The 25,688-nt window shown below is 37.6% G+C and overlaps 1 protein-coding gene and 1 pseudogene across 2 annotated transcripts in view; one reads left to right on the top strand and one right to left on the bottom strand.

Annotated features, from left to right (window-relative positions):
• Positions 1–25,688, bottom strand: part of SPTLC3 (serine palmitoyltransferase long chain base subunit 3) — a 153,164-nt gene that overhangs the window by 73,628 nt on the left and 53,848 nt on the right. For both annotated transcript variants that reach the window (XM_017517454.2, XM_017517453.2), the window contains 2 exons: positions 17,265–17,419; positions 15,227–15,375 (listed from right to left, as the gene is read on the bottom strand). In XM_017517454.2, coding sequence (XP_017372943.1) covers positions 15,227–15,375; positions 17,265–17,419 — 304 coding nt within the window. The remainder of the gene's footprint in view (positions 1–15,226; positions 15,376–17,264; positions 17,420–25,688) is intronic.
• LOC119469344 lies at positions 15,412–16,048 on the top strand (annotated as a pseudogene).

Genomic DNA, 25,688 nt, shown 5'->3' on the forward strand with positions numbered 1-25,688 from the left:
CCAGATTGCTCAGATTACAGGCATGTGCCATCATGCCCAGCCTGATATTTTTTACACTGATTACACATTTAAATGGCAATAATCTATATATATTGTGTTAAATAAAATGTATAATTACATTGATTTTGCCTGTTTTTTACTTATTAAATTGGCTATTAGAAAATTTAAAATTATACATGTGTCTTGCCTCGTGTTTTTATTGAGCAGTGCTTTCTAAATGATATAACAGAGAACAGAAAAATGTGCAAGTGGAGAGACGTTGTAATTTGCACACATAGAACGTAGGCACTGTTGCTCAGATTTAAGTTATAGAAGGATTGTTAGCATGTTTAGGGCTGCTATAAACATACTTTCTTCAGCCTAAGGATCAACTTAGTTTACTGTATGATGTAAGAATTTATTTAAATTGGTAAATTAATTTTCTTACTTGGCTAAATGGTAAGAAGGTATTAAATGGTCAGTTCTAAGATTTATATTGCATGTCATGTTGAAGAGGACACTTGGTGATCTTTGCCCTTCACGAGAGGTCACACTGTTTGAAGGGCCTTTCTTTTCAAACTGGAGTTTATTTATCCCCAAAGTTGTTAGAAGGCATAGTAAAACGAGTATTCTAGTAGTCAGTCTGACTCAAGATTTGGTGAAATGTTAAAAGTTTAAATTGTAATTTCAAACTTTGTATTATCACAGGTATATTATAGAACAGAAAGAGAAACTGAAATTTAAGAATAAAACATGGGCATATCATTTGCCAGATTTGCTTTTACCTAAAAGAGACTTCTTCCCAGTGGGAATGGTTCCCAGAACAGGCAGTGAAAAGGCCAACAGCCTGGGCATAAGGAGACTTAGGTTCTGGCTTTAACTCTTCCATTACCAGCTGTGTAGCCTCTCGCTACCTTTCCTGGAAGCTTGAAGAGGGATTGAGAGAAATGCCATTTTAGGCTTTCCCAATGTTACTCATGCTATTTCCTTCCCACAAAATCATCTTTTTGCCCCTCATCTTTTTTCTGATGCCTTTCTCAGCTTCCCCTGGGAAAATTGGTCATTTTTCTCTTCTGAGATTGAATAACATCTATCATATGATGATTATAGCACTTATTATGTTGAACTGAGAATGTTTCCAGGGCAATCTTCTCTAGTACAGAAAGAGTCCTTGGAATGCAGACACTGTGTGTGAGATCCCATGACTTCCATAGATACTGACAAGAGTATCACAGATGTTCAAAGTATCAGACATTCTGTGATGGTATCATAGATTTTTGTCTTGGCAACCACGGGGCTGACACATAGTAGGTACTTGTAGAGTTATGAGGGGTACTTTGATGAATAACGAAGACAGGGCTGAGCTTAGTGTAGGAGAAGACACAGAGAGGAAGATCAAAAGGCCATGCAGTGACAAGGCAACAAGGTGACTAGGCAGTGAATACTAGCTTAAAGACATTCATTTCTAGAGAAGTCTTCTAGTAAAGACAGGGTGCCCAAACTTTGCCAACTTGATATTGTTCCCCTTTCCTGCCCAGAGGGCCAGGTGACAACTAGTTCAGTCACCCAGAAGTGCATGAGCAGAAGTTCATGACGCCTCTCCATGGTGTGTTTCTCCACCTTTACTCTTTCCAAAACCTGCTATCTCAGTTTATCTACAACAGTGGCATCACTAAAAATTGTTAGGATAATATGAGATGTGTTATCATGTAATAAAACAGTCATAACTCATGAGGAGTGGGTGTGTCTAAGACCATTTTGAGAAATTGCTCACTACAAGGTCTTTTCCATTAGACCTGGCTTAAAGAGAGGGAGGAGGCTAGGCACAGTTGCTCACACCTATAATGCCAACACTTTGGGAGGCTGAGGGAGGAGGATCACTTAAAGTCAGGAGTCTGAGACCAGCCTGGCCAATACAGTGAGAAGTCCACCTCTAAAAAGATAAATAAAAAATAAAGTAGCTGGGCATGGTGGTAGTACACACCTGTAGTCCTAGCTATTTGGGAGGCTGAGGTAAGAGGATTCAGCTTAGGAGGTTGAGGTTGAGGCTGCAGTGAGCTATGATTACACCACTGCATGCCAGCCTGGGTGACAAAGCAAGATCTCATCTCTTAAAAAAAAAAAGAGAAGCAAGGGAAGAGAGAGAAAAAAGGGAATGCAGGTGTCCATCTGAGGTTTGAGGTCCCCAGACACAGTCCTTTTTCAGGATTTCCAGTGGGCATGTGGTTGGCAAAGTGATTTTTAGCCCCTAGATGCAAGACCAATTTCTATGACCAGATGCCTCACAGCTGAGTTGCAAGTTAAGAGCAGTTTTGCATCTAGGGGCTTACTTTCATTTATATAGAAAACAATAATTCCCAAAGTTCATTTTCATGGAGTTTCTCTGTTTAGTGTTCTTAGCTCAGATTTTATAAACAAGTTTGAAAGATTCCCAGGATGGCTGCAGATCTTTCACCACTTCTACTTCTGGAAGCCATGCCTTTGAAAGTCAGATTGGACTGGTCTAGGGTGAGGTAGGTTTTTAAAGGAATAATGAAAAATCTTCCTTTTAGTCAAGTGCTGCTTTTCTCTTCCTGCTCTTCATATTCAAAAAAGAAGAATATAGGAAGAGTTTGAGGAAATAAAGTAGTCACTAGAAGCTTTGCTTCCTACAAACATTCGTTCAGGCCATACCCTGATTGAGTAAAGGTGTCAACTTCCAGTTGGTGGTCCAAGTACTTGGGTATTTCTAGAAATTAAATACATTTTGTCTTTGGTATATAAATATTGGCAATTTTTAAATCCTAAGAAAGCACAGTTATAATGCTAGCTGAAGGTACAAATAAATCCACAATAGTTTTTTTTTTGTTGTTTGTTTCTCTCTGTGACATTTTAGTCTCTGAAAGTCAGTAACAGCCATAAATTGGCTATTGACAGTAGATCTCCAAATTGCTGTTATGCATGTAATGAATCTTATTTTTGTCCTGGTGGTTCATTTGTCCAGCATTATACTCAAAATCTGCCTTATGAATAGAATAATAAACACAAACTGGAAGTTTCCTCGTCAGCTTTCTAAGTAGTTTTTTCATGTACCAAGCACCACATTCGCTGCCATCAGTCAAATCAAAAATTAGATTCAAGATAAAGTGCCAATATTCTATTTATGGACTATATGCATGTCTACTGAATTTTTATTGATACTGACTGGCTCGTACTCTTTAGTCAGAGATTACTGGCCTATATGTTGACATTGGTTAATAGCAAAGAGCGTGGGTGTTATTAACAAGCCTGTTTCACAACTACCAATTCTTCTGTAGCCCATGTGAAGACTATTTTCCAGATTGTGACTATAGCCACTTTTGGTCCAAAATGTCCTGTTCGTAAACCGTTCCTTAGACTTGACCTAAGAGCAGGCTGTTGTTTATTATGGGGACCTGACAGCTGTCCCATCTTGCCCTTCAAACTGTCAGTCAGAGCTATCAGTTCACATCTGTGCCATTTTGCTTGAACTTGTAATTCTTGCATTAAAGCTTGCATTCACATTCTGCCTAAAGAATTCCACCTTGGAGCTCATCCTTCAAAAGCATTTGGGGTACTCTCCTGTCTTCCTTGATCTACTTCTGTCCCGTCTAATGGAGGTTATGGAGTGATATTGCTTCTTGAGTGACTTTGTTTTTCTGGCCAACATTCCGAGATAGTCCGGAAGAAGCCAGATGTGATATTTGAAATGGGTCTAGGTCATACAGTTACACTGAACATAGGCCACTGCTGCTGGGTTAAGAGACCCTCCATCCTGATGAAGTCTGGAAAAATGGCAGAAATAACTTTCAACGGCCCATTCACCCAGGCCTTCATTTTAAACAAACCACTCATCACCTTTTGGCAGGTTGAAGCATTAGTAAATATTAGATCAGAGGTAAATAAAAGCCTTAAGTGGGGCACAGGCATATAATTATGATGGTCTTTCACATCAAATAATTCTGATGAGACAAGACTTTCTAAACAGAATGATACCTTCTGTCTCACCTCCTGGTCTCAATTTTCTTTTTTTAAAGTTTTATTTATTTTTGTAAATAATGTGTAATGAGTTGCTTAATGTACCAATGTACATGGTTGCTTAATTTAATCCTCATACTCTATACCCTCTCTAATCCTCACGCCTACACAGGTGAGCAACTGTTTCCTTGTTTTACTAGTGAGGAAACAGGTACCAACGTGACACTACTTAAAGGAGACAGAACTGATAAGTGCAGACCATCTACTTAACAATATGCCAACCTAATATACTGAAATATTTTAAGCCTTATCTCAATTAATTGTCATCCAATTTTTTGAGGTTGGTACTATTACTGTCTTCATTTTATAGATGAGGACGCCAAAACTTGAGAGTTTAGTTTACCCTCAGTACTCCTTGGAGGTTCCAAGATCACACAGTAAATTTAGAGCCAAGATTCATATTAGCATGTCTGACTCCAGAGATAAAACACCTCATCACAGTTCTATGGCTTTTTCCAAAGCAGGAAATTTTGGCAGCTGCTCCCCCAAGGGGTGCTAACCATCTGTATGTTCTTAAATACATAAAGATTTGTTGTTATAAGCATCAAAGGACAATTTATTGAAATATTAATGTATGCATATTCTCCTTGAAAAGCTTTTATTCCCCCTGCTTCCATGTTTAGTAAGTAACCAGGTTGAGTTTAGTCTTTTACTTACAGAGAGGTTCATGATACAAAGTCCAAAGCAGATATTATTTCCTTCCAGTCTTTACACAGGTTGAAGGGATTACATTAGGAGCACTCAAAGGAGAGGAATCAGGGTATATGAAGCAGAGAGGGTAAACAGGATTTAATCAAGACTGGGGTCAACAGATCCATTCATATCTCTTGATGGTAGCTGCCTGGGGACAGTTGCAAGTTGCATGAACATGGCTTCAGTGCTAGATACTGGAGTCTCTATGTTTACCACAGCCTTGGCCTCCAACATCTGACAGAGACACTAGGTTGCTGGGCTACAGGGTTTCTATTCAGTTAAACAGTGGGCCAACAGTGTTGACCAGAGTGGTCATGGGAACAAGAACCAGGAGACAGCCCTGATGTTTGGGAGCTGCATAATAACCTAAAAGCTTTGCTCCATCTTGAAGAATGGGAGCCCCAATATGGACTAACAGTAGAAATCCAAACTGGGGATTGGGGCCAACATTAACTTGGTAATAAAAAAAAAGGAACTTGAATAATCCTTGCACTCCTGAGTTTGTGATATACATGGCCTTTCCATTCATTAACGATGTGACCTTGGGAAAGTTACTGAGACTTTCCAGACTTTGGTTTGCTCTTTTATAAAAGTAAGTTAGACCAAACACTAGGGACCTTGCTGAACCTCAGTTCTGTGATTTCATTACTCCTTGTGTATTTTACTTTGACTAAATGGCAGATAATTAAGTCTGGAAATAGTATATGATATGATTAAGACATAGGCACCTTTGTGGTCTTTTAGCTCTAGCTTGTCATTGGAAGAGTTTATTGTACTCCTTCTGGGCTCACTAAAATAAATTATACAGGGGATCCAGGCTGGTGAATAGTTCAGAGGGATATGCACATCTTTACCCTCATGGATGATGATAGAAACATAAAATAGGTAGAAGAAAAATAGGGAAAGTCTGAATAAACTGCTAGACTCTGCAACTTAAGTCTTTTCAACTCTGGGCTAGTTAATGTTAGGTAAAAAGTCAGGTCACATATTTAGGTTATGTCCTGTCTATGACAAGAAACACATATCAAGCTGATCAGAAGTGACTTCGATTGTACTACCAGATCTAATTCTTTTGCATTATCAGGAAAAGTACAGAATAAATGGATTAGTATTACATTTCTGTCACATGGTTCTTTTGCCAACTTCAGTGCTCCTCTTCCCAAAGATAATTGCCTGAATATGAGAAATTAGGGGCAGACATTGATGATGTTCTTAGTATCCTTCAAGTTGATATCAGTGGCCTTAAAAGATATACACAGGTGCTGATGTCAATGAAGTTTGTATTCTTAGTATATTTAGCTGTAATGAGAGTTTCTTAGTCCAAAGGAAGGAGCTTGGTGTTTGGCTGATGTGAATTGAGATTTGGAAATGTGGTTCACTGCTATTAAATCTAGAGGATTTATTTTCTCCAAATCATTGTGATGTTATGTATTTGTCTAGATCAGCAAACTTTTGATAGAGAGTAAATGGTTAGAGAATAAATGGTTTGGGCTTTGCAGGCCATATGGTTTTTGTTGCAACTATTCAATTCTACTATTGTAAAGTCTAAGCAGTTATAGACAATATACAAAACAATGGGTGTGGCTGTGTTCCAATGAAGATTTGTGGACACTGAAATTTGAATTTCATATAATATTCATTGGTCACAAAGTCTTACTCTTATATTTGTTATTCCAGTTATTTGGAAGTGTACAAAACAGGGGCAGCTGAATTGGTTTAGTGACCTCTGATCTTGATGGTTCCTGGGTTTTGCTGTGAGCAGTATGGGGTAGTACAAGCGCCTCTTCAGTGGGACTGAAGAGAACTGATGTCTAGTCTTCTCAACCTACAGACTGTGGGAACATTGATTCACAAGTCATTAAAAATCTCTGGGGCTTCATGTGTCTCATCTTATGGTATTTGTGTGGGAAGGGGGAAGGTGGTAGATCTACAAATTCTGAAATTCTATGAGTTTAACATTGATCATCCCAGATGCCACCTTGCTGGCAAATATTATACTTCCGTAAAATTGCTGTCATATCTTGTTGAATTGCACTTGGCTTTGTTGAACCTATAGGACTGAATTTTATGGTTGCAGAAATATGCCTGCTAGTTGAAATTGAGATGTGCTGTAATTTCTATCACGGTAGGGAGATGGACAGTTACACTGTCAGAACTCTATTAGGTCTCAGGAAAGTGCTAAAAGGCTTTCAGAAACCAAAATACACTTTCATTTTTCTCCGCCCAAACAATTCCTTTGAGAGTCCCCTTCTCCTGACACATATTCTTAAAGGAAAATTAAGAGGCTTGAGAGAAATGCAATAAAATATCATTAATCAGAATCTATAATAATTTGGTTTGAGAGGAATTGGTACTGTTCATAAAGAAAGGTTTTGCTGTGTCCATTAACTAATTGCAGTGGGGATGTTTATTGCTAATTTAATCAATTCTACTGCTTGAAAACATGTTTGTTATATTGATTTACACAAAAATATGTTAATCAAAAATTCTTTTTAAAAGAATATAAGATCTCTACGTGAGAGCAATTTTTGTTAGAAACTACTCATTCTTAAAATGCCACAAGACTATATTAATTTAAAATATACTTTAGACATTTTGCATATTTAGGCTGCTCCCTTCTTCAAAAGCTCAGGTTAACAAAACTACATTTCCTAGACCTAGCTACATATTTTTGAGAAATAAACACAGGAAGAGCCTTGTTAATTTAAATTAAATGATAGCAGATAATTTGTTAGGAAAATAAATGGTTGGGAGGAGGGCTTTACAGATTCTCTAATGATTAAGAACAATATGTTGGACACCCTATAGTTAATAACCTATAGTTCAACAATGTATAGCCAATTATTAACCAATGTTATTTCTTTACATTAGTGACAATTCCCATCAGGCAACTTTGTATCAGCCCACTCCTTGTTCCTCTTTGCCTTTAAAAACCTGCTCCTGGAAGATCAAACACCGCATGTTCTCACTCATAGGCGGGTGTTGAACAATGAGAACACATGGACACAGGGAGGGGAGCACTACACACTGGGGTCAGTTGGGGGGAAATAGGGGAGGGACGGTGGGGGGTGGGAACCTGGGGAGAGATAGCAAGGGGAGAAATGTTAGATGAAGGTGATGGGGAGGAAGGCAGCAAATCACACTGCCACGTGTGTTCCTATGCAACAATTTTGCATGTTCTTCACATGTATCCCAAAACCTAAAATGCAATAAAATAAATAAATGGGGAAAAAAAAAAAACCTGCTCCTGGCAAAGGCAGGAGGGAGCACTCCCCAAGGCAACTTGGAAGTGTGTCTTGGGAAGCTGTTGTTAACATTGGCCCAAATAAACTCTCTATGTTAATTATGCCTCAATTTCTTTCTTTAGGTCGACAGGAGGAACTAGGATTTGAGTTTGAGCAACTTAATCCCAGAGCTTATGTTCTTGACCATGGTGCTAAAGAACTTCATTATAATTTCAAATGGCTAAATAATACTATGCTAAAGAGACCCGCCAAGTATGTTTAATCAATTTCTTAATGTTAGAAACGTACTTGTTATCATTTTATCATTAGCCTCACTGCAATGATTATTCTTGAATATATTTATTTAAATACTTTATTCAAATTTAAATCAATTTTTTAAGACAAAATTTCTCAAAATAGAGTTACTAAGTTATAAGTTAAATGGCTGCTTTTGATACCTTTTCCAATTGCTCTCTAATTTATCAGTGGTATGAGAGTGCTCTTCACTTCTTTGAAACTACTGGATATTATTTTTAAACTTTTGTCAATTAGAGATAAAGAATATCTCAATGTCTTAATCATTCTTTGATTATTAATAATCATATATACAGTGTATATATATGGCCAATAAGTCTATGGAAAATACTCTGCCCCATTAATAATCAAAGAATGATTAAGACATGGGGATACCATTTTATGTATATACATATGTGTGTGTGTGTGTGTGTGTGTGTGTGTGTGTGTGTGTGTGTGTATAATATGTATCCCAAATATCTGTTTGTGTAGTGGATCTACTTTTTAATGTAAAATTTTATTGAACTATAACATACACACAGAAAAGGAAACATCGTAAACATAGAGCTCTATAAATTTTCATAAAGTGAACACACACATGTGTAACTGCATTAGGATAAAGAAACAATTATGAACAGCCTTGGGAAGTCCCTCTGTGTCCCCTCTCGCTTCCATCTATCTTCCTCTATAGGCGACTGCTATCCTATGCATTCTCCACAGGGGCGATGTTGCCCCAAAAAAGGCAAAAATTGGTTCTTGTGGGAGGGGTAATACCTTTATGCAGGTATACCTACATACTACATATATACATATACATATACATATCTATATATATGCTTGTAGGTTATATATATATATATATATATATATATATATATAAACATTTCATGGGGTGGTGTGACAATGACAAAAGGTTGAGAAATGTCACACTATCCTGGCTGTACAGTTTTGCCTGTCAAGACTTGTCTCATATATATATATATATATATAAACATTTCATGGGGTGGTGTGACAATGACAAAAGGTTGAGAAATGTCACACTATCCTGGCTGTACAGTTTTGCCTGTCAAGACTTGTCTCATTTCCTAAATTGGGATTTTTTTTTGTTTGTTTGTGAGAGTCTTTAAGAATACTAACATGTTGTCATATATATTGGGAATAACTCTTTTCAATTGTGTTCTTTGACTTTTACCTTTGTTAACCTTGTTTTCTATGTACAGAAGTTTAAATGTTTCATTTTGTTGAATCTTTTCCCTTCAGGTTTCTGTGGGTGTTTTCTCTGATTCTCTGGGGTATTAGGACAAGATAGACTACTGTCAGAATCAGGCTTGAGAAGCCTGAAGGGCAAACAGCTGTGGCAGGTGGTTGGCTTGGGAGCAGGCTGCCTCACCTCCAACAGGAAAGAGTGCCCATTTTTCGTGACCAGGGTGGCCTCTGTGGCACTGAGTCAGCTTGCAGGACCCCTCCCACCCAGAGGACATTCTGCCAGGGTGAGGTGAATTCACCTAGAAAAGATGGGAGACCAACACAGGTTGTAGAACTGAGCAGGGTTTGGTCATAAGTGTGACACACTAGAAAAGCAGCATTGTGCATTATCAAGGGAGCTACAATCTGACATTCCTAACAGGGTTCTCCCTGGGAACATACACAAGTGCATTTTGTATTTGAATTGTCTCAGTAATTTTAGTTTACTCATTTGATATTTTTCATCAATTCTCTTATTCATGCACTCATTTATTTTGAAAGTTTTTTTTGTGGTGATGGTGGTGGTTTTTGTTTTTTTCCATATCAATCTCAAATGTATTTGCAATTTATCTAGGTGTAATTTACCTAGATGTAATAGGTGAGGTGGGAATGTAACTTCTTCCCTTATACACCCAACCAATTATTACACTAGTTATGAAATAATTAATCCTTTTCTCACTTGATCTGATATATTCTTCTTACATACAAATGAGTTTGCAATGTTGCGTCTGTTTCTGGACTTTTAGTGTCTACCCACCCACCACTACCCTGCCTATTAAGCTTGCGTTCAATTTACATATTCATTTGGGGAAGAATTAATATAATTACAATAGTAAGATTTTCCCTTCAAGGATATGGTATTTTTTTTAATGTCTTCTGTTAAGTCTTTCATAAAAGTTTTATAGTTTTCTTTCAGTAGGTTCCAAACATTTTGAAAATAAGTTTATTCCCTAGGTGTTTGCTATTTTTGCTTATATTTAGTAGTAATATTGTTTCCCTAGTATATTCTCTTACTGTTTATAATTGATTATTAATTTTACTGTATGAATTAAAAAACTGGTCTTTATTAAATCTCTTTTTATGTCTAATAAATTTTTGATTACTTAAATATGTAAGGTGGAGGAAAATGGACCAAAACTCCGTTTTGAGTGGAGTGGAGAGGCATAGTGAGGGATAGGCTCACTGTCCTACCTGCTCGATTTCCTCTCTCTGGTAGCCCCAAGAACAGCTCCTCCACAAGTCCCACATGCCCTCCATAGACCACGGCTTGAAAACCAGAAAGTGAACAATAAACTCATCAACAAATGATGGCTATTTTACCTCTTCCTTTGTTACATATATATACTTCTACACACACACACACACACACACACACACACACACACACACACACACACACTTTTTCTATATGTACTTCTTATTCTGTCACACAATAGTCTTTCAATAAATATTCATTAACTTAATGAATAATGAATTATGTTGTTTAGTACTTCCAAAAATTATTAAAAATGATAGTAAAACAGGCATCTTCAACATTTTCTTGACTTTAAATAATTCTAATGTTTAACCAAGAATCATAGTATAATGTCTTTGAGGTAGATATTTTTTATTCTGTTTTGCAATTTCTTGTTTATATTCTATTTAAAATTTTAGAGAAATAAATAATGAACTTTATAAATGCTTAGCAGCATCTATGAAGATAATCAGTTTACTTCTTAGATATTTCAATATTTTAAATTATCTCATAATTGAACTATTATTTTGATCCCTGAATAGAATTACTTAATTATATTATTATTTGAATATACTGTTAGTGTTAATGCCAATGTTTATATATAATTTGTGTAATATTATATTGCTTATAAATATATTTTTCTTTTTATATATTTATATTACTTATTAAAATATTTAATAGTTTAATATTTACATTTTATATTTAAATGTATACTTTTGAAAGTAATAGTAATTTATACTTTTCCCTTTATGAAATACATGTTTGTCAGATTTGGAGATCAGGGTTATGCTAGTTCAATGGTTGTCAGTTTGGCTGTTTATCAGAATCATTTCCAGTGACTTATTAAAAATACAGATGTTGAGCTGAGGTGGTGTCTCCTCCCTGTAATTCCATTATTTTGAGAGCTGAGGCAGGAGGATCACTAGAGGCCAGGAGTTTGAGGAGGTTACTTTGAGCTGTGATCATGCCATTACATTCCAGCCTGGGCAAAAGAATGAAACTCTAACACACACACACACACACACAAAAAANAAAAAAGCACAGCTATCTGGGCCCAATAGAAATTACTCTTTCAAATTCCTAAGTTTCTGTTTTTAATTTCAATAATTCAATACTTTTGCTTTTCTTTTATTCCTCGCTATGTTGGTTGCCCAGTTTACTAGCTTTCATGTTTCCTGCTAAGTAAAGTAAGACTTACATTTTCCTCTATGCACACAACTAGTTGCTTCCCATAATCTCATACTTGTTAGTTTGTTATTAAGTTTTAGCTTTGTTTCACAGGATTCAAGAATGTGACTTATGTAGATTCTACTTTTTAGAATTTCACGTGGTTTTCTTTGTGGGATAATATATGGTAGATTTTTGTGAAAATTCAATGAGGATTTAAAAAGGTGAAGTATACTGATAATATGTATTAAGGTTTAGATTCAAAAGATAACTATTAAATTAACAATCATTAACAATTACATTGTTAATGTCTTCTGTATCATTTATTAATTTATTTTTGGCTTCTTCATTTTCAGGGACTGGGAGATACCTATGGTCTCCTATTACCATATCGTTTTTTTGTTTTTTGTTGCTTTATTTATGTGGAATGTAAATTGACCCATAAAGGAGTCAAAGCCTCCCTTAATTTCATATTCCACTAGTTTTTACTTATACTCTAAAATAAGCAGTAGTATATAATTTCACATCTTAAGAACAGCATTTGCACTTCTGTACAGATCTGTCTGAAAATGTATCATTTCCAGCTGTATTTTGGGGCTCAGTTTTAACATTTACAGGTACAGGTTTGGTAAACAGTCTTCCTCCGGGAACCTTCCTCCTGGGCTCTTCCTTTGCTGCTCCTTCCACTGACCTCCCTTTTGAGCCCCTTTGGTGGTTGCAGCAGGGAGGTGGGCACTAGGTACCTAGTAGGACCTATCTTTCTGGTTTTTACCCTTTGAAATAATTTTAACTTAATATTGTATAGTTTTAATTTACAGCACATAGTTGAGTTTAGGTTTTTGGCCAAATCTCAGTCTTTGCCTTTTAATAGACAAATCTGTTTTCAGTACTTTTTTTTTTTTTTGGACAAAATATGTCATCATCTAATCTTTTACTATGTTTTAAGTGATTCCTTGTTATTTTCTTTTCTATCTTTCCTTTTTGTTACATGGATTTTATTTTCCTTTTTCTCCTAGAGCATTGAAAACTATTTTTAAAAGCTCTGAGAAGTTATTTTTAAGGATTAAATGTTCATAAACTTAGATTCTCAAGAAGCTATTTTAGTTACTAAAAATTGTTGAACTTCTAGCTTTCCAATTTTCCTTGTTAACCCATTTGCACTGTTAAATATTCTCTCTCTTAAGACATGTTTCCCAAATACTACCTGTGTTCATTAGAATAAATGGCTTTCAGAATCACGCTACTCCTAATTCTTGAATGCCATGTTAAGATTATTATTAATGTTGCAGAATACTTTAAATGTGCCCTCTTTATTTATTCATTTCCTGATTGGTTGCTTATATTCATGTTTCAGTCATTCTGTTTGCCTAAAGTTAGTGTGGCCACGTGACTTCTCTTTGGATCTTTCACTATTTCCTTGAAAAATGTTAAAGTCCTCTTCTTAGAACTTGACCTGGAGAGCTAAATGAAATGTGTAAATGTTGAAAATTGGGTGATTCAGAAGGGTGAGTAGGTGGAGAAAGAACTTGGGCTGAGTTCAGTACCAAACCTTCATTTCTGCCTAGTTTCTTGGGTTTGCTGAACCTGCAGAGTGATGGACCCATGTTCCAAATCTGGCTTCCGCTGTAAGGGAACCATTGTCTGTATCAAGCAGCTTTCCTTCAGCCTCTACTGCCTGTGATGGAGCGTGTTCTGTCTCACTGAGCTTGGGGGTTGTTATCAAGAATGTGACTTCTGCCTGGTCATTAACAACCCTGGTATTGGGTGTCACCAGCACCAGAGGAAATACCCCAAATGGTTACTGACACTTATGGCTGGAGGTAATGCTCCAGTCTCTGCCCCATCTCCAAATGGGCATCACAAGTGACCCAGTCTTTTTAAGTGGCATAAAGCCTCCCGTTCCCTGCCCTTCGCACCCTGTTTACATCTCCAGCACTATGCCTCAAAATGAAGATAAGATGTTTTTCTTCAGAAATCTGTGCACCCACTATTAACTCTAGAGCCTTAGCCAAGTATTTACTGAATGTTGGGATAAAAAAGGTACACAGTTTGTTCAATGTGAATTATTTGTTGCACAAGTCTGAATATTAAATTGTTTCTAAAACTCTCTGCTAATTGATTATCTAAGAGAGCCGTGTGGTTCATAATTCACTAATGTGATTGTAAATCCCTTTTAAATCACATTTTCCTCCAATTCTTAGGCAGGCCTAACCGACCTGGTAAACCTTGCATGTGTCACTGGGAGGACGAAGTGCTGTGTATAGAGAAAGCTGAAAATTAGACTGGAAATTAGATTGGTTATTTAACTTCCTTGAGTACATCACTTAGGTGCCGCGATCTCAGATTCCTCCTCCACAAGATGAGAATAAGACCACCTGTGCTGCCTGTACAGGTTTGTTTGTTTGTTTTTGTTTTCTTTTTTTGAGATGGAGTTTTGCTCGTTGCCCAGGCTGGAGTGCAAAAGCACGATCTTGGCTCACTGCAACCTTCACCTCCCAGGTTCAAGCGATTCTCTTGACTCGAGTAGCTGGGATTACAGGCATGTGCCACCATGCCTGGCTAATTTTGTATTTTTAGTAGAGACAGGGTTCTCCATGTTGGTCAGACTGGTCTCGAACTCCCGACCTGAGGTGATCTACCTGCCTTGGCCTTCCAAAGTGTTGGAATTACAGGCATGAGCCACTGTGCCTGGCCAGTGTTTTTGTTTTTTTTAATTAATGAACGCTCTCCCCTCTCTCCTTCCCTCTCTGTCCTCATGCCAAGAATTGAAAAGCACTCTATAAGAGCAAGGTTTCATTATTCTTTCTTCCTGAGTTGGAGTGGATTTCCTTCTCACAGTTGTTACTCCTTTGAGTTTGAGGAAGAGAAAAACATTTTAGCTAAAAGGAAAATAAAGAGCAATCTGCTCGTCTCCTTCACCTTGTCCATTCATTCATTTGTTCAATGCAACATTCCACGAGTCCAATCCCTCTTCTCACAAGGCTTATGTTCTTAGGAGCAGAGACAGGCCATATACAAATACAAATGCAAGATCATTTTAACCAGTGATGAACATCATTAAGAAAAGTGGAATAAAGGGCAGACAAAGACCAGGTAAAGGAGGCACAGTGTTGCTATTTTAGATAATATGGGCAGGAAAGATCCATTTTTGTCTATTCTGGAGAATTGAAACGTGATTAATAAACTGCCTGGCTACAGCATAATGCTTGAAATTTCCCAAAATATCTCTTTCTCTTTCTGTTTTTTATAACGTCTTTTTAAGGCACACAGTCTAAATGTGATCTAAATTTGAGAGGCAGACACAAGGAATCTGAGACCTAACAGGAAAAAATTTCAAAACAGTGAATGTACATACCCATTTCATGTCTGGTGCTGGCCACTCCTGTGCCATACGCCTCTAAAACATCCTTTATGGTCTTCATAGACTCGTCATACTTGTCTGCGAGACCAAGAAAGTTATAGGAGCCCATGTTGATGACATCTTTGATGATTCTTCCAGTAAACCTGCAGGGAAACATGTAAATGAGCACATAATCCCCTCCCCAGTATTATGCATGATTCAAAAAATCCATGGTGGAAGGTTTGGATTCCTGTGAAGGAAAAGAGGATGAGGTGACCAAGAAGAGGGCAGCTCAGAGCGGTGAGGTGGATCAGAGCTGGCAGGAGGTGGTTCAGTCTGTCCTAAAAGTTGGTTTTCCTTGGAGGATCCAGACCCTCTCAGCCAGTGTCAGACCCAGAAGAGAGCTCTTCAGCCCCTGGAAGCTGGAAAGGGATGAACAGCCAAGCAGCTGCCAGCTCACAGCAGCCCTCCAACTTGGACCTGCCACAGCTCCAGAGCTTGACTGGATGGAGGCAGGACAATCTCTGATATTCATTGGCCATCAGGATATACCGAGTTGGTAACATCCACTCAGGTGCCACACCTTCCTGGATGATCCACGATGAAGAATGCATCCCTGGGAACCAACAAATAGGACCGTCCTATAAATATTTTCTTAAAGAAAAGGAAAAGGAGAAATTGAAGAAACTTTCCCCAAACCGAGTTGGGGACAACTTTGATCACAGCTTCCGGACCAGTGCAGGCTGGCTGCCCTCTTTTGGTCTCATTTGGAATAATGGATACTGCTGGCAGTCCAGGCATCAATTCAAAACTAAACCTGCAGCAGTGATTCCCTAATGCTCTGCCAACTACCATGAGGCTAAAAGCAAAGTCAACAAACCCCTACCCACTGTTATTCCTTCCAGCAAATTCTTTATCATTGTCTTTCTTAGGAAACAGATATACCCATCCATTTGATTTAATAAAGTTTTATTTTTCCAAATGTAAAAAAAAAAATTATCCTAGTGCTGAAGAGACCTTAGGTATGGCCCAAATCATATCTTTTCTTTCTTATTAACTAGCACTGTTGTCAGCATAAAGAAAAAGAAAGAAAACCTTATCATTTGAAGCAATTTGGATAGAACTGGAGGCCTTTATATTAAAAGAAATAAGCAAGGCACAGAAGTCAGATATCATATTTTTTAACCATAATGTGGGAGCTAAAAAGGCAGATCTCACCAGACTAGATTGGTTGTTACCAGATGCTAGAAAAGGTAGGGAGGAGGGAGAGAGAAAGAGAAGTTGACTGACAGGTCCAAAGTTACAGTTTGATAGAAGAAATAAAACTCAGATCAGTAGGGTGACTATGGTTTACAAAATAATGTATGGTCTATTTCAAAATAGCTAGAAGAGAATAATTTAAATGATTCTAGTATAAAGAAAAGACAAATATTTAAGGTGATGGATGTCCCAAGTACATTTATTTGATCTTTACAACTTATATGAATGTATTAAATTATCACATGTACTCCAAAATATTGTACATCTATTATGCATCAAAAAAGTTGTTAACAAAAAAATCATTTTCCCTAAGAGAAAGGTAAGCCCATAATGAAGATGGGCAGAGCATTGGAGAAGGACACCTTGAGCCATGGATTGTTACTTAGCCCTGGGTTTCTTGGGCACTGATTTCCATGACACCTATGCTCTGGTTTAAATTCCAGCAGGAGCCTTCTAATGGAATGAGAGCCATGGTCATCACTGTCTCATTCAACTAGAAGTAGGAGAGTACAATTTGTCAATAAAGCTGAAAGGGGTCTTCCTGGCTGGCTCTGTGTGTCCTGCACCTTCTGACAGAGGTCTTAGGTTAATCACAATATAAAAGAGCCACTCTGGTAGCTACTTAATTACTGTGCCTTCCTCTAGTGGCATTAGGAGGGCTTGCAAATGGCTATATGATACAAAACTGATAGCTTCCAAGCCTTTGTTTTTCACATTTGTCATCTAGTGCCCATGCTAGGATTTCCTTGAAAGGATTTTCTTTTCACCAAGCCCCTCCAAGCGGCTGCCTCACCTAAACGTCCAGTTATAGTCGTCCGACACTCTCTCCATCACATCAAACAGAGGCCCTGGGGCGCTGCAGATGGGCCGGTTCCAGTTGTCTCTGATTCGCATGTAAAGGTTCCGTGTAAAAAAATTTTCAAAGTCTTGATACAGTGGCACAAAATCCTGTTAGAACAGAGGTAGAAGGTTATCTTTGGTTCTTTGCCTTGTGGATTTCATTTGCAATTGAAGCAGAGAAGAAGACCTGGAAGAGCCATGCAAATAACACATCTGCAGATATATTTTGAGCAAAGGTCAGTAGGTGAAGTAAATCTGTGAGGCCAAAGAACATGCCTTTTAGTGGGGGAATGAAAACATGTGATGAATAGGGGTAACAAAGATGTCAGTACAATACAAGCCCCAGAGCAAGTGGAGACAACAAATCCCTACAGTTTCTCTAAGCGTAACGACAGTGTCTATGTCCAGAGCAGTTTCATTGGAAAAAAGTGGTTGAGATAATCGTGCTTTTAGCTTTTTTGAACATAAATATATCCTTTCATTGTGTTTTTAGAAGTGGGGATGAACTTGAACTGTTGGACCTGCTGGCAAAACTGTTATTGGGGGGTGGCTGGTTGTTACATGGCCCTGGGCCTTGAAACTGATCAAAGGAGCTCTTGGAGGCAGTGAGTCTTCTCACAGCTGAGGTAACAACACTGAGTTGCTGTATAGAGTGTAATTCGTGACCAAAGGAATCTGCAATCTAGCTGAGGCTTAAAGCAAGGCATGTCTAATGTTGTCATTTGACTCTTAACAGTTCCCTCTTCCCATTTAGAAAAAGAAGTACAGCTCGCCGCCAGTGCTCATTTAATTTTACATAAATATGCTCTTTGAGGCTGAAGCAAATCTGACTGATTTTCAATTTGAAAATAAAATATATAGTCTGTTTTTCCAATTAATTCTAGACAGAACTAACATCAGAATCATCTGCATCAGAACAATCTATTTTGGAAAAATCAGATTCATCAAATGAATCTTTGACCAACAACTATTCAAGAATGATGCTAACACCATTGCCTAGGAATGCTACATTTTCTAGGATTTGACATTTTCTGCGATCTATAGTGTTACTATATTATATAAGTAGAAATACCACTACTAAAACCAGGATGCTATAAATAGAATGATGTCTTTTGTTTTCAAAGTTGATATTCTGGAATGATATGAAAATAATAATACAAGCGAGATATTAATAGTTCATGGCAAAGTTTTCTTAGGATAAATACTGCAGCCTCAAGATTCTCCCATGAGTATTCTTGGGGCAAGCAGGAAGAAAATTAATGCAAGGCAAAAAATGCAGAAGTGGTAACTGTGGTCTAAGCCAGGTACTCTGGACATTCATGGGATTAGAGCAGGAGGGAGAGTCCCCCCTTGCTGGAGGAATCAGGGAAGCTTTGTGTAGGAGAGTCCTTGGAGATGGGCGCCAAGGCAGAATGCAATTGTTATGGGCAGGGATGCTTGGGGAGTTCTCAGGGGAGTAAGTTTGTATGCTGGGAATGTGGAGTACATTTGGGGGGAATGAATAAGAATAAAATATAATGCATACGCTGTCACTCTTTGCTCAAGGCTTATAATGGCTCCCACCTCACTCCTGATTTGAGGTTCTAACTCATATGGCTTCCGGTTACCTCTCTGACCTTGTCCCCTAATGACTTCCTATAGCATGAGTGAGGCTGTGATGTCATCTGGGCACAGACAATGGGAACCTTGAGCAACCGAAGTATCTGCAGGAAGAGCTCATCCTTTATGCTTCAGGTAATGAGGGGTCACTGAATAATTGAGGGTGAGCATTCTCATTTTCCCTCCTATGCTCTCGGAGCACTTGGCTCTCCTTTCTCTTATTAAATGGAGCTGATTTCCCAAGGGAACAAGAAGACCACGGGGAGTGCCTTTGTGGATGATCTTCTTATGCTACTGCTTTGCCCACTCGTTCTCTGAGCTGGTTCATTGCAGAAGATAATATAGAGAATAGGCAGGTTTTGATGGCAGGTGGCCGCATCCAAGACACAGACCATTCTGTCACTTCATCCTTTGGTCCTTGATGATGATAGTATCATTTCTTGGGGAAAATGTATAATTTTTTTTGTAGGAAAGAATGTACATAAGCATATACTGTCTGAATTTGAAGGATGGTTGGACAATTCTACATTTTAAAATCTTACCTTGAATGCGTTTTCTTTAAGTAGCTGTGATGTAGGTTTTGTTATGATTTAAAGCTCCAAGTTTGTGAGAATCAGTTATACCCTTTATATGTTTTTCTCACAGGGAAAGAGACAGATTTTTGAGGCTACAAGATTATATAATTCTAGAAAACTCATTCTCAAACTGTTTCTTCTTTGATTCAATACATTTTTTTTAGACTTACTGCTTTGTGAATTATTCTATATCCCTAAATGTTATGTTCTTATATTTATAATTTTAAAAGCCTTATTTGAAATAATAATCCATAAACTCATCCTATGAAGAGAAAAGAGAGAAGTAGGTCTGTAAGTAATATTTCTGGACTCTGAAGAGGATTATAGTTTTAGGTTTTATGAGGAATCTTACCCAAAATAAAGTAGCAGTTGGTTTTGGAGAGGAGAGAAGAACCAAAATATTCTGTCTATAAAATTAAAATCAATTTCAGATTTGGGACCACAAGATGCACAGGGCACCACGGGTAGAGGAGCCACAACAATCACAGAGTGGGAGTCCCTAACCCCTGGGCTGCAGACAGGTACCAGTCTGTGGCCTATTAGGAACCAGGCCACACAGCAGGAGGTGAACAGCAGGTGGGCGAGTATTACCACCTGAGCTCCCAGCTCCATGTCCTGTCAGATCAGCAGTGACATGAGATTCTCACAGGAGTGCAAACCCTATTGTGAACTGCGCATGCAAGGGGTCTAGATTGTGTGATCCTTATAAGAGTCTAATGCCTAATGATCTGAGGTGGAACAGTTTTATCCTGAAACTATACCTGGCTTTTGGTGGAAAAATTATCTTCCACAAAACTGTCCCTGGTGCCAAAAAGGTTAGGATTGCTGTTGTAGAGCTCAAATATCCACTTGGCCCATGAGGAGAATCAGGCCCAGAAAGGTTTGTGACTTAAACTCTGTTCAGCCTCGGACCTCACCCACCACCCTAGACAGTCACTTCAGAGTGGTCTCCGTCATACCTAGCATTCCCTCCAAAACAACAGTGATGACAAAAGCCCTGCCCCATGATGTGGAAAACTAGGACCAGCAGGTTGCCAGACATTATATTGTAGGAGTGTCCCTTAGTCATAGGGAATTTGGCGTTGGTTTGAAAAAATAGCCCATGGCTTCCCCACCCCATGCCACATGAAGATGCATTGTCATGGCCACCTAAGAGAAGGTTGGAAAATACTTCATCTGTCTAACCTCTCCGTCTCCTGACTCAGAGATTCAGAATTTGTACCTGTGTAGAAATGGACAGCTGGCTCTTCACTGAGATAAATGCTTTGAGGGCAAGATACAGGGATTCTAATATATTCTGTGGGGTCAGAGAAGACTTCCTTCTAGGTTATAATCTTCATATTCAATAGAAATTTTATAAAGTAAGTACTTGTAACTCCTCTGCAAAAAGGAAGGGCTTTTTTTTTTTTTTAAAGTACTCAGAGTTATTTCTTTGTGCATGACATAAATATTAACCCAGATCTGATATTCAGCGTCAGTAACCTACATGTTCCTGAGAGGGCCAAATGAGTTCAGAGACCTACTTAGAATTAAAGATCTGATCAGAGAATGAACTGACTTGCTTTTAGGCATGGCCCTCCTCTTCTTCCCACCTGTGAGATCTCCTGTCTGGGTGTATTTCCACTCCACCCCATTCCTTTAAACAGCCAGGAGCTTTCTTTAGGAGCAGCCAACACCTTCCAAAGGTCAATGTCCTCTAGTCTCAGAGAAGCTTCCCACAGCATTTTAACTAAACCAGAAAATGAAGCTGGACTTGATATTTCAAAAACAAAAGCATTGCAATAGGATATATCTTTATTTATCTATAGACTTAATTTGTCATTTGGTTTGCTCACAATCTTTATTTTGCTTTCTGAGACAAATGGCTAGATGTGATAGAAAATACCAGGCCATAAAAACACAATCATTTTGGAGAATGGAGTAGCGAAAGAGGTGAGTTAAACCCAGCAAGACCCACGAAAATAGCATTGTTTCTTCTGCAATGTGATAATCTTTATTTTTCCACCTTTATATTTGTATGATAATTTATAATTTTCCAAGTGTAATAGATATTTCCATGCAACTTTTATAGATAACTTGATGGAAAGTCAGAAAACTTGATTAGACAAAATGGGAATTATTAATATTTCCAGTTCCCAGGCCATGCTCTTTCCAATAAACCCTGCTGCAAGCTTGATGTTTGTAAGAAAGTGAAAAGAGTATATCCATAGCACACTGTTAAAACTACTACCAAATTTGGAAGCATATCCCTTGTTGAATGAGAAAGAATCTTTATCAAACACAAAGTTACTCATTTGTGTCTACATTGACACTTCTGTTGTCACTGAATACTTATAAAATTGTCCTTTTGAGAGCCAGCTGTTTCTAAGGTAGAACTCAAAATAATTATAAAATATGCTTATACTTTTATTAATAAGAGTAACTATATTTACAGTAGTTCTTTGAAGTATAAGAAACCCAACATAAAGATAGCCAAATTTAATTTTTATTCTTAAAGAATTAGAGATATTAAATAAGATGGCAGACTCAGTATTCGTATGAATCCTACCACTCTTCTAAAAGTTCTATGGAAATAACAATAAAAAATAGACACTTAAGAAACAAAATAAAATTATAAAAGCTTAGAAAGACCATCAAGAATGTCATCAGTAAATCAGAAATGTGAAAGAATCACAAAGGCAGACATAAGTAAGATCTGATCACTGGGGAAATTAAACCACAGGAAACCATGGCCTCGAATATTTGCAGAGAGGACTGGCATGGATGTAAGCTAATAAAGGCAGCTTCAAGTTGAGAGTGAAGAGCTATAGCAAATTGACATTCAGGATGAGGGTAGATTCCTTCATCCTCTTCCTATTGGGCTAGAAAGTAAGAAGTGGTAATATTGGCCACAGGACAAAGCTTTGTGGTGGGCAGCAGGAAGTGGAGGGAAAAGCAATGCCTCAGCGTACAGAAATGGAGACCCCACATAACAGGAAGATAATCTGCTAGCCGTGGAAACTCACCCTGTTCCACTTCTACAGTCACTCTCAAGATAGGTGAACATGAAAAAAATATATATATATATTGAATGACATTTTTATATAAACATAACAGAACAATGTGCCCATTTAAAGAATAAACAGTTCAAAAAATAATAGCCATGACAAAAAGGCAAATTAATAAGCTAGAATGTTATATTGATGATTTTTTTTATAAGACAGTGTAAGGGCAAATAGAAAAGAAATTATAAAGGGAAAGTCAAGAGATATATATAGGGCAGATTCAGAAGAAAAAACATCTCTCTAATAGACATGGCAAGATTGAAAGAAGGAGCTTAAGGAGGAAAGGAAGAGAAGGAGGAGAGAAAGAAGGCAAACTATAAGAAGGAAGAGAAGGGAGAAATTTCTAGAGACGAGGAAAGATTTGTATTGTAAGATATAAAGAGTCCATCAGGTACTGATTAAAGCAAATAAAGTTTCACACTTCATAGAAGAGAATTGGAATCAGATTGCTTAAATCTTAAACTTAAAATTCTGTACTCTTTCAAGTCAGCAATCAAATAAAAACAAATATACACGTTTTTCAGCGTTAGCAAAAAGTCATGGGTTTAACACCCACAGGCATTTTCTGTAGTAACTGAGAGTGCACTTCCTGATTTTGAAATATACTACAAAGCTACAGTAATCAAGTGGCATGGTACTGGCATAGAAACAGACACATAGGCCAATGGAACAGAATAGAGAGCCCTGGAATAAATTCATGCATTTACAGTAATAGATCTTTGACAAAGGAGCCAAAAACACACAATGGGGAAAGGACAGTCTTTTCAATACATGGTGCTGGGAAAATTGGATATACATATGCAGAATAATGAAATTCGATTCTTTTCTCATACTACATAGAAAAGTGCACTCAAAATGGATTAAATACTTAAATGTAAGATCTGAAACTGTAATACTATTAGAGGGAAACATAGGGAAAAATCTTGACATTGATCTGGGCAGTGAATTTTTTGCTATGATCCCAAAACACAGGCAAAAAAACCAAAATGAATTGCATCAAATTAAAAAGCTTCTGCACAACAAAGAAATAATAAACAGAGTCAAGAGGCCACCTACAGAATGGGAGAAAGTATTTACAAACCATGTATCTGATAAAGTGTTATTGTCTAGAATATATAAGGAATCCAAACAATTCAGTAGCAAAACAGACAGAGACTTGATTAAAAAAAGGTGCAAGTGACCCAAGCAGATATTTCTCAAAAAGACATAAAAATAACTAACAGGTATATAAAAAAATGGTCAGCATCACAAATCATCAAGAAAATGCAATTGAAAACCACAATGAGAAATCACCTCATATCAGTGAGAATGGCTGTTATTTAGAAGACAACAGATAACAAGTGTTGGCAAGGATGTGGAGAAAAGAGAACTCTTGTTCACTGTTGGTGGGAAGGTAAATTGATGAAGCCATTATGAAAAACAACATGGAGGTTTCAAAAAAAAATTAGAACTATCAAATGATCTAGCAATCTCCCTTCTTAGTATATATCCAAAGCAATCTCCCTTCTTAGTATATATCTCCAAGAGCTGTTTGCACTGTTGTGTTTATTGCAACATTACTCACAATAGACAAGATATGTAAACAACCCAAGTGTCCATCATAGATGAATGGATAAAGAAATGTGGTATATATACACAATGGAATGCCATTCAGGCTTAAAAAAGGACATTTGCAACAACACGGATGCACCTGGAAGACTTTATAGTAAGGGAAATAAGCCAGACACAGAAAGATAAATACCATATGATCTCACTTATGTGTGTAATCTAAAAACAACAAACCCAAATAGACAATAACAAACCCAAAAGATAATATATGTATAGTTTTTCATATTGCCCATGAAAAATTCCAAGAAACTCCAGTGTAACTATCTGAAAAACGGTGAAGGAGGGAATTTATTAAAGTGTTAGCATTTGTGGTTAAAACATGAAAATATCAATTGCTTTGCTATATGCTATCAATAGCTAATACCTATGAGAAAAAGATAATATTCAAATTGTGTCATGATTAAGAGATTGTGCCCAGTAAGAGAAAATGTTAAGACTTTTATAAAGAAAATTATAAAATGTTACTAAAGAACATAAGAAATACATAAAAAATGGAGAGTGATTTCTAAACAGGAAGACTGTTTTGAAGACATCACATTTTTCAAAGATAACCTATAGATTTAATTAAAATGGCCAGTTTTTTCCAAATTCTATACCTCTAAAGCTCATTCTAAAGTATACGCAGAAAGAAAACCATACAGAATTATCTGAAAACTTGTAGAGTTACTCAAATAATAGAAAAAATAGATAAACATTTCATATAAGTGAGTTAAAAATGAACTAATTAGCCAGGTGTGGTGGCTCACATCTATAATCCCAGCACTTTGGGAGGCTGAGGCAGGCAGATCACTTGAGGCCAGGAGTTTGAGACTAGTATGGCCAAGATGGTGAAACCTCATCTGCACTAAAATACAAAAATTAGCCAGGTGTGGTGGCACATGCCTGTAATGCCAGCTACTTGGGGGGTTAAGGTAAGAGAATTGTTCAAACCCAGGAGCCAAGACTGTGCCACTATACTCCAGCCTGGGTGACAGAGCAAGACTCCATCTTTAAAAAAAAAAAAACTGTCTAATTAATAATATTGTGGCAATTGTTAGAAATATCTTTTTAAAAATTGTCCAGGTATGGTGACTCATGCCTGTAATCCCAGCTACTTGGGGGGCTGAGGCAGGAGAATTGCTCAAGCCCAGAAGGCAGAGGTTGCAGTGAGCCAAGATTGTGCCACTACAGTCTCCAACCTGGGCGACAGAGCAAGACTCTAAAAAGCAAAAGAACTATTTAATTCACAATATTGGAGAAATTATTAGAAATACCTTTTAAAAAATTGGCCAGGTGTGGTGACTCATGCCTGTAATCCCAGCCCTTTGGGAGGCCCGGGCTGGCAGATCACTTGAGGCCAGGAGTTGAAAGCCAGCCTTAACAGCATGGAGAAACCCTGTCTTTACTAAAACTACAAAAATTAACTGGATATGGCTGTAATCCCAGCTACTCTGGTGGCTGAGGCACTAGAATCACTTGAACTCAGGAGGCAAAGGTTTACAGTGAGCCGAGACCATGCCACTGCACTCTAGCCTGGGAGACAGAGTGAGATCCGTCTCAAAAAAAAAAAAA

This window comes from Cebus imitator, unplaced genomic scaffold (genome assembly GCF_001604975.1).
Source record: "Cebus imitator isolate Cc_AM_T3 unplaced genomic scaffold, Cebus_imitator-1.0 Scaffold632, whole genome shotgun sequence".
Taxonomy (NCBI): domain Eukaryota; kingdom Metazoa; phylum Chordata; class Mammalia; order Primates; family Cebidae; genus Cebus; species Cebus imitator.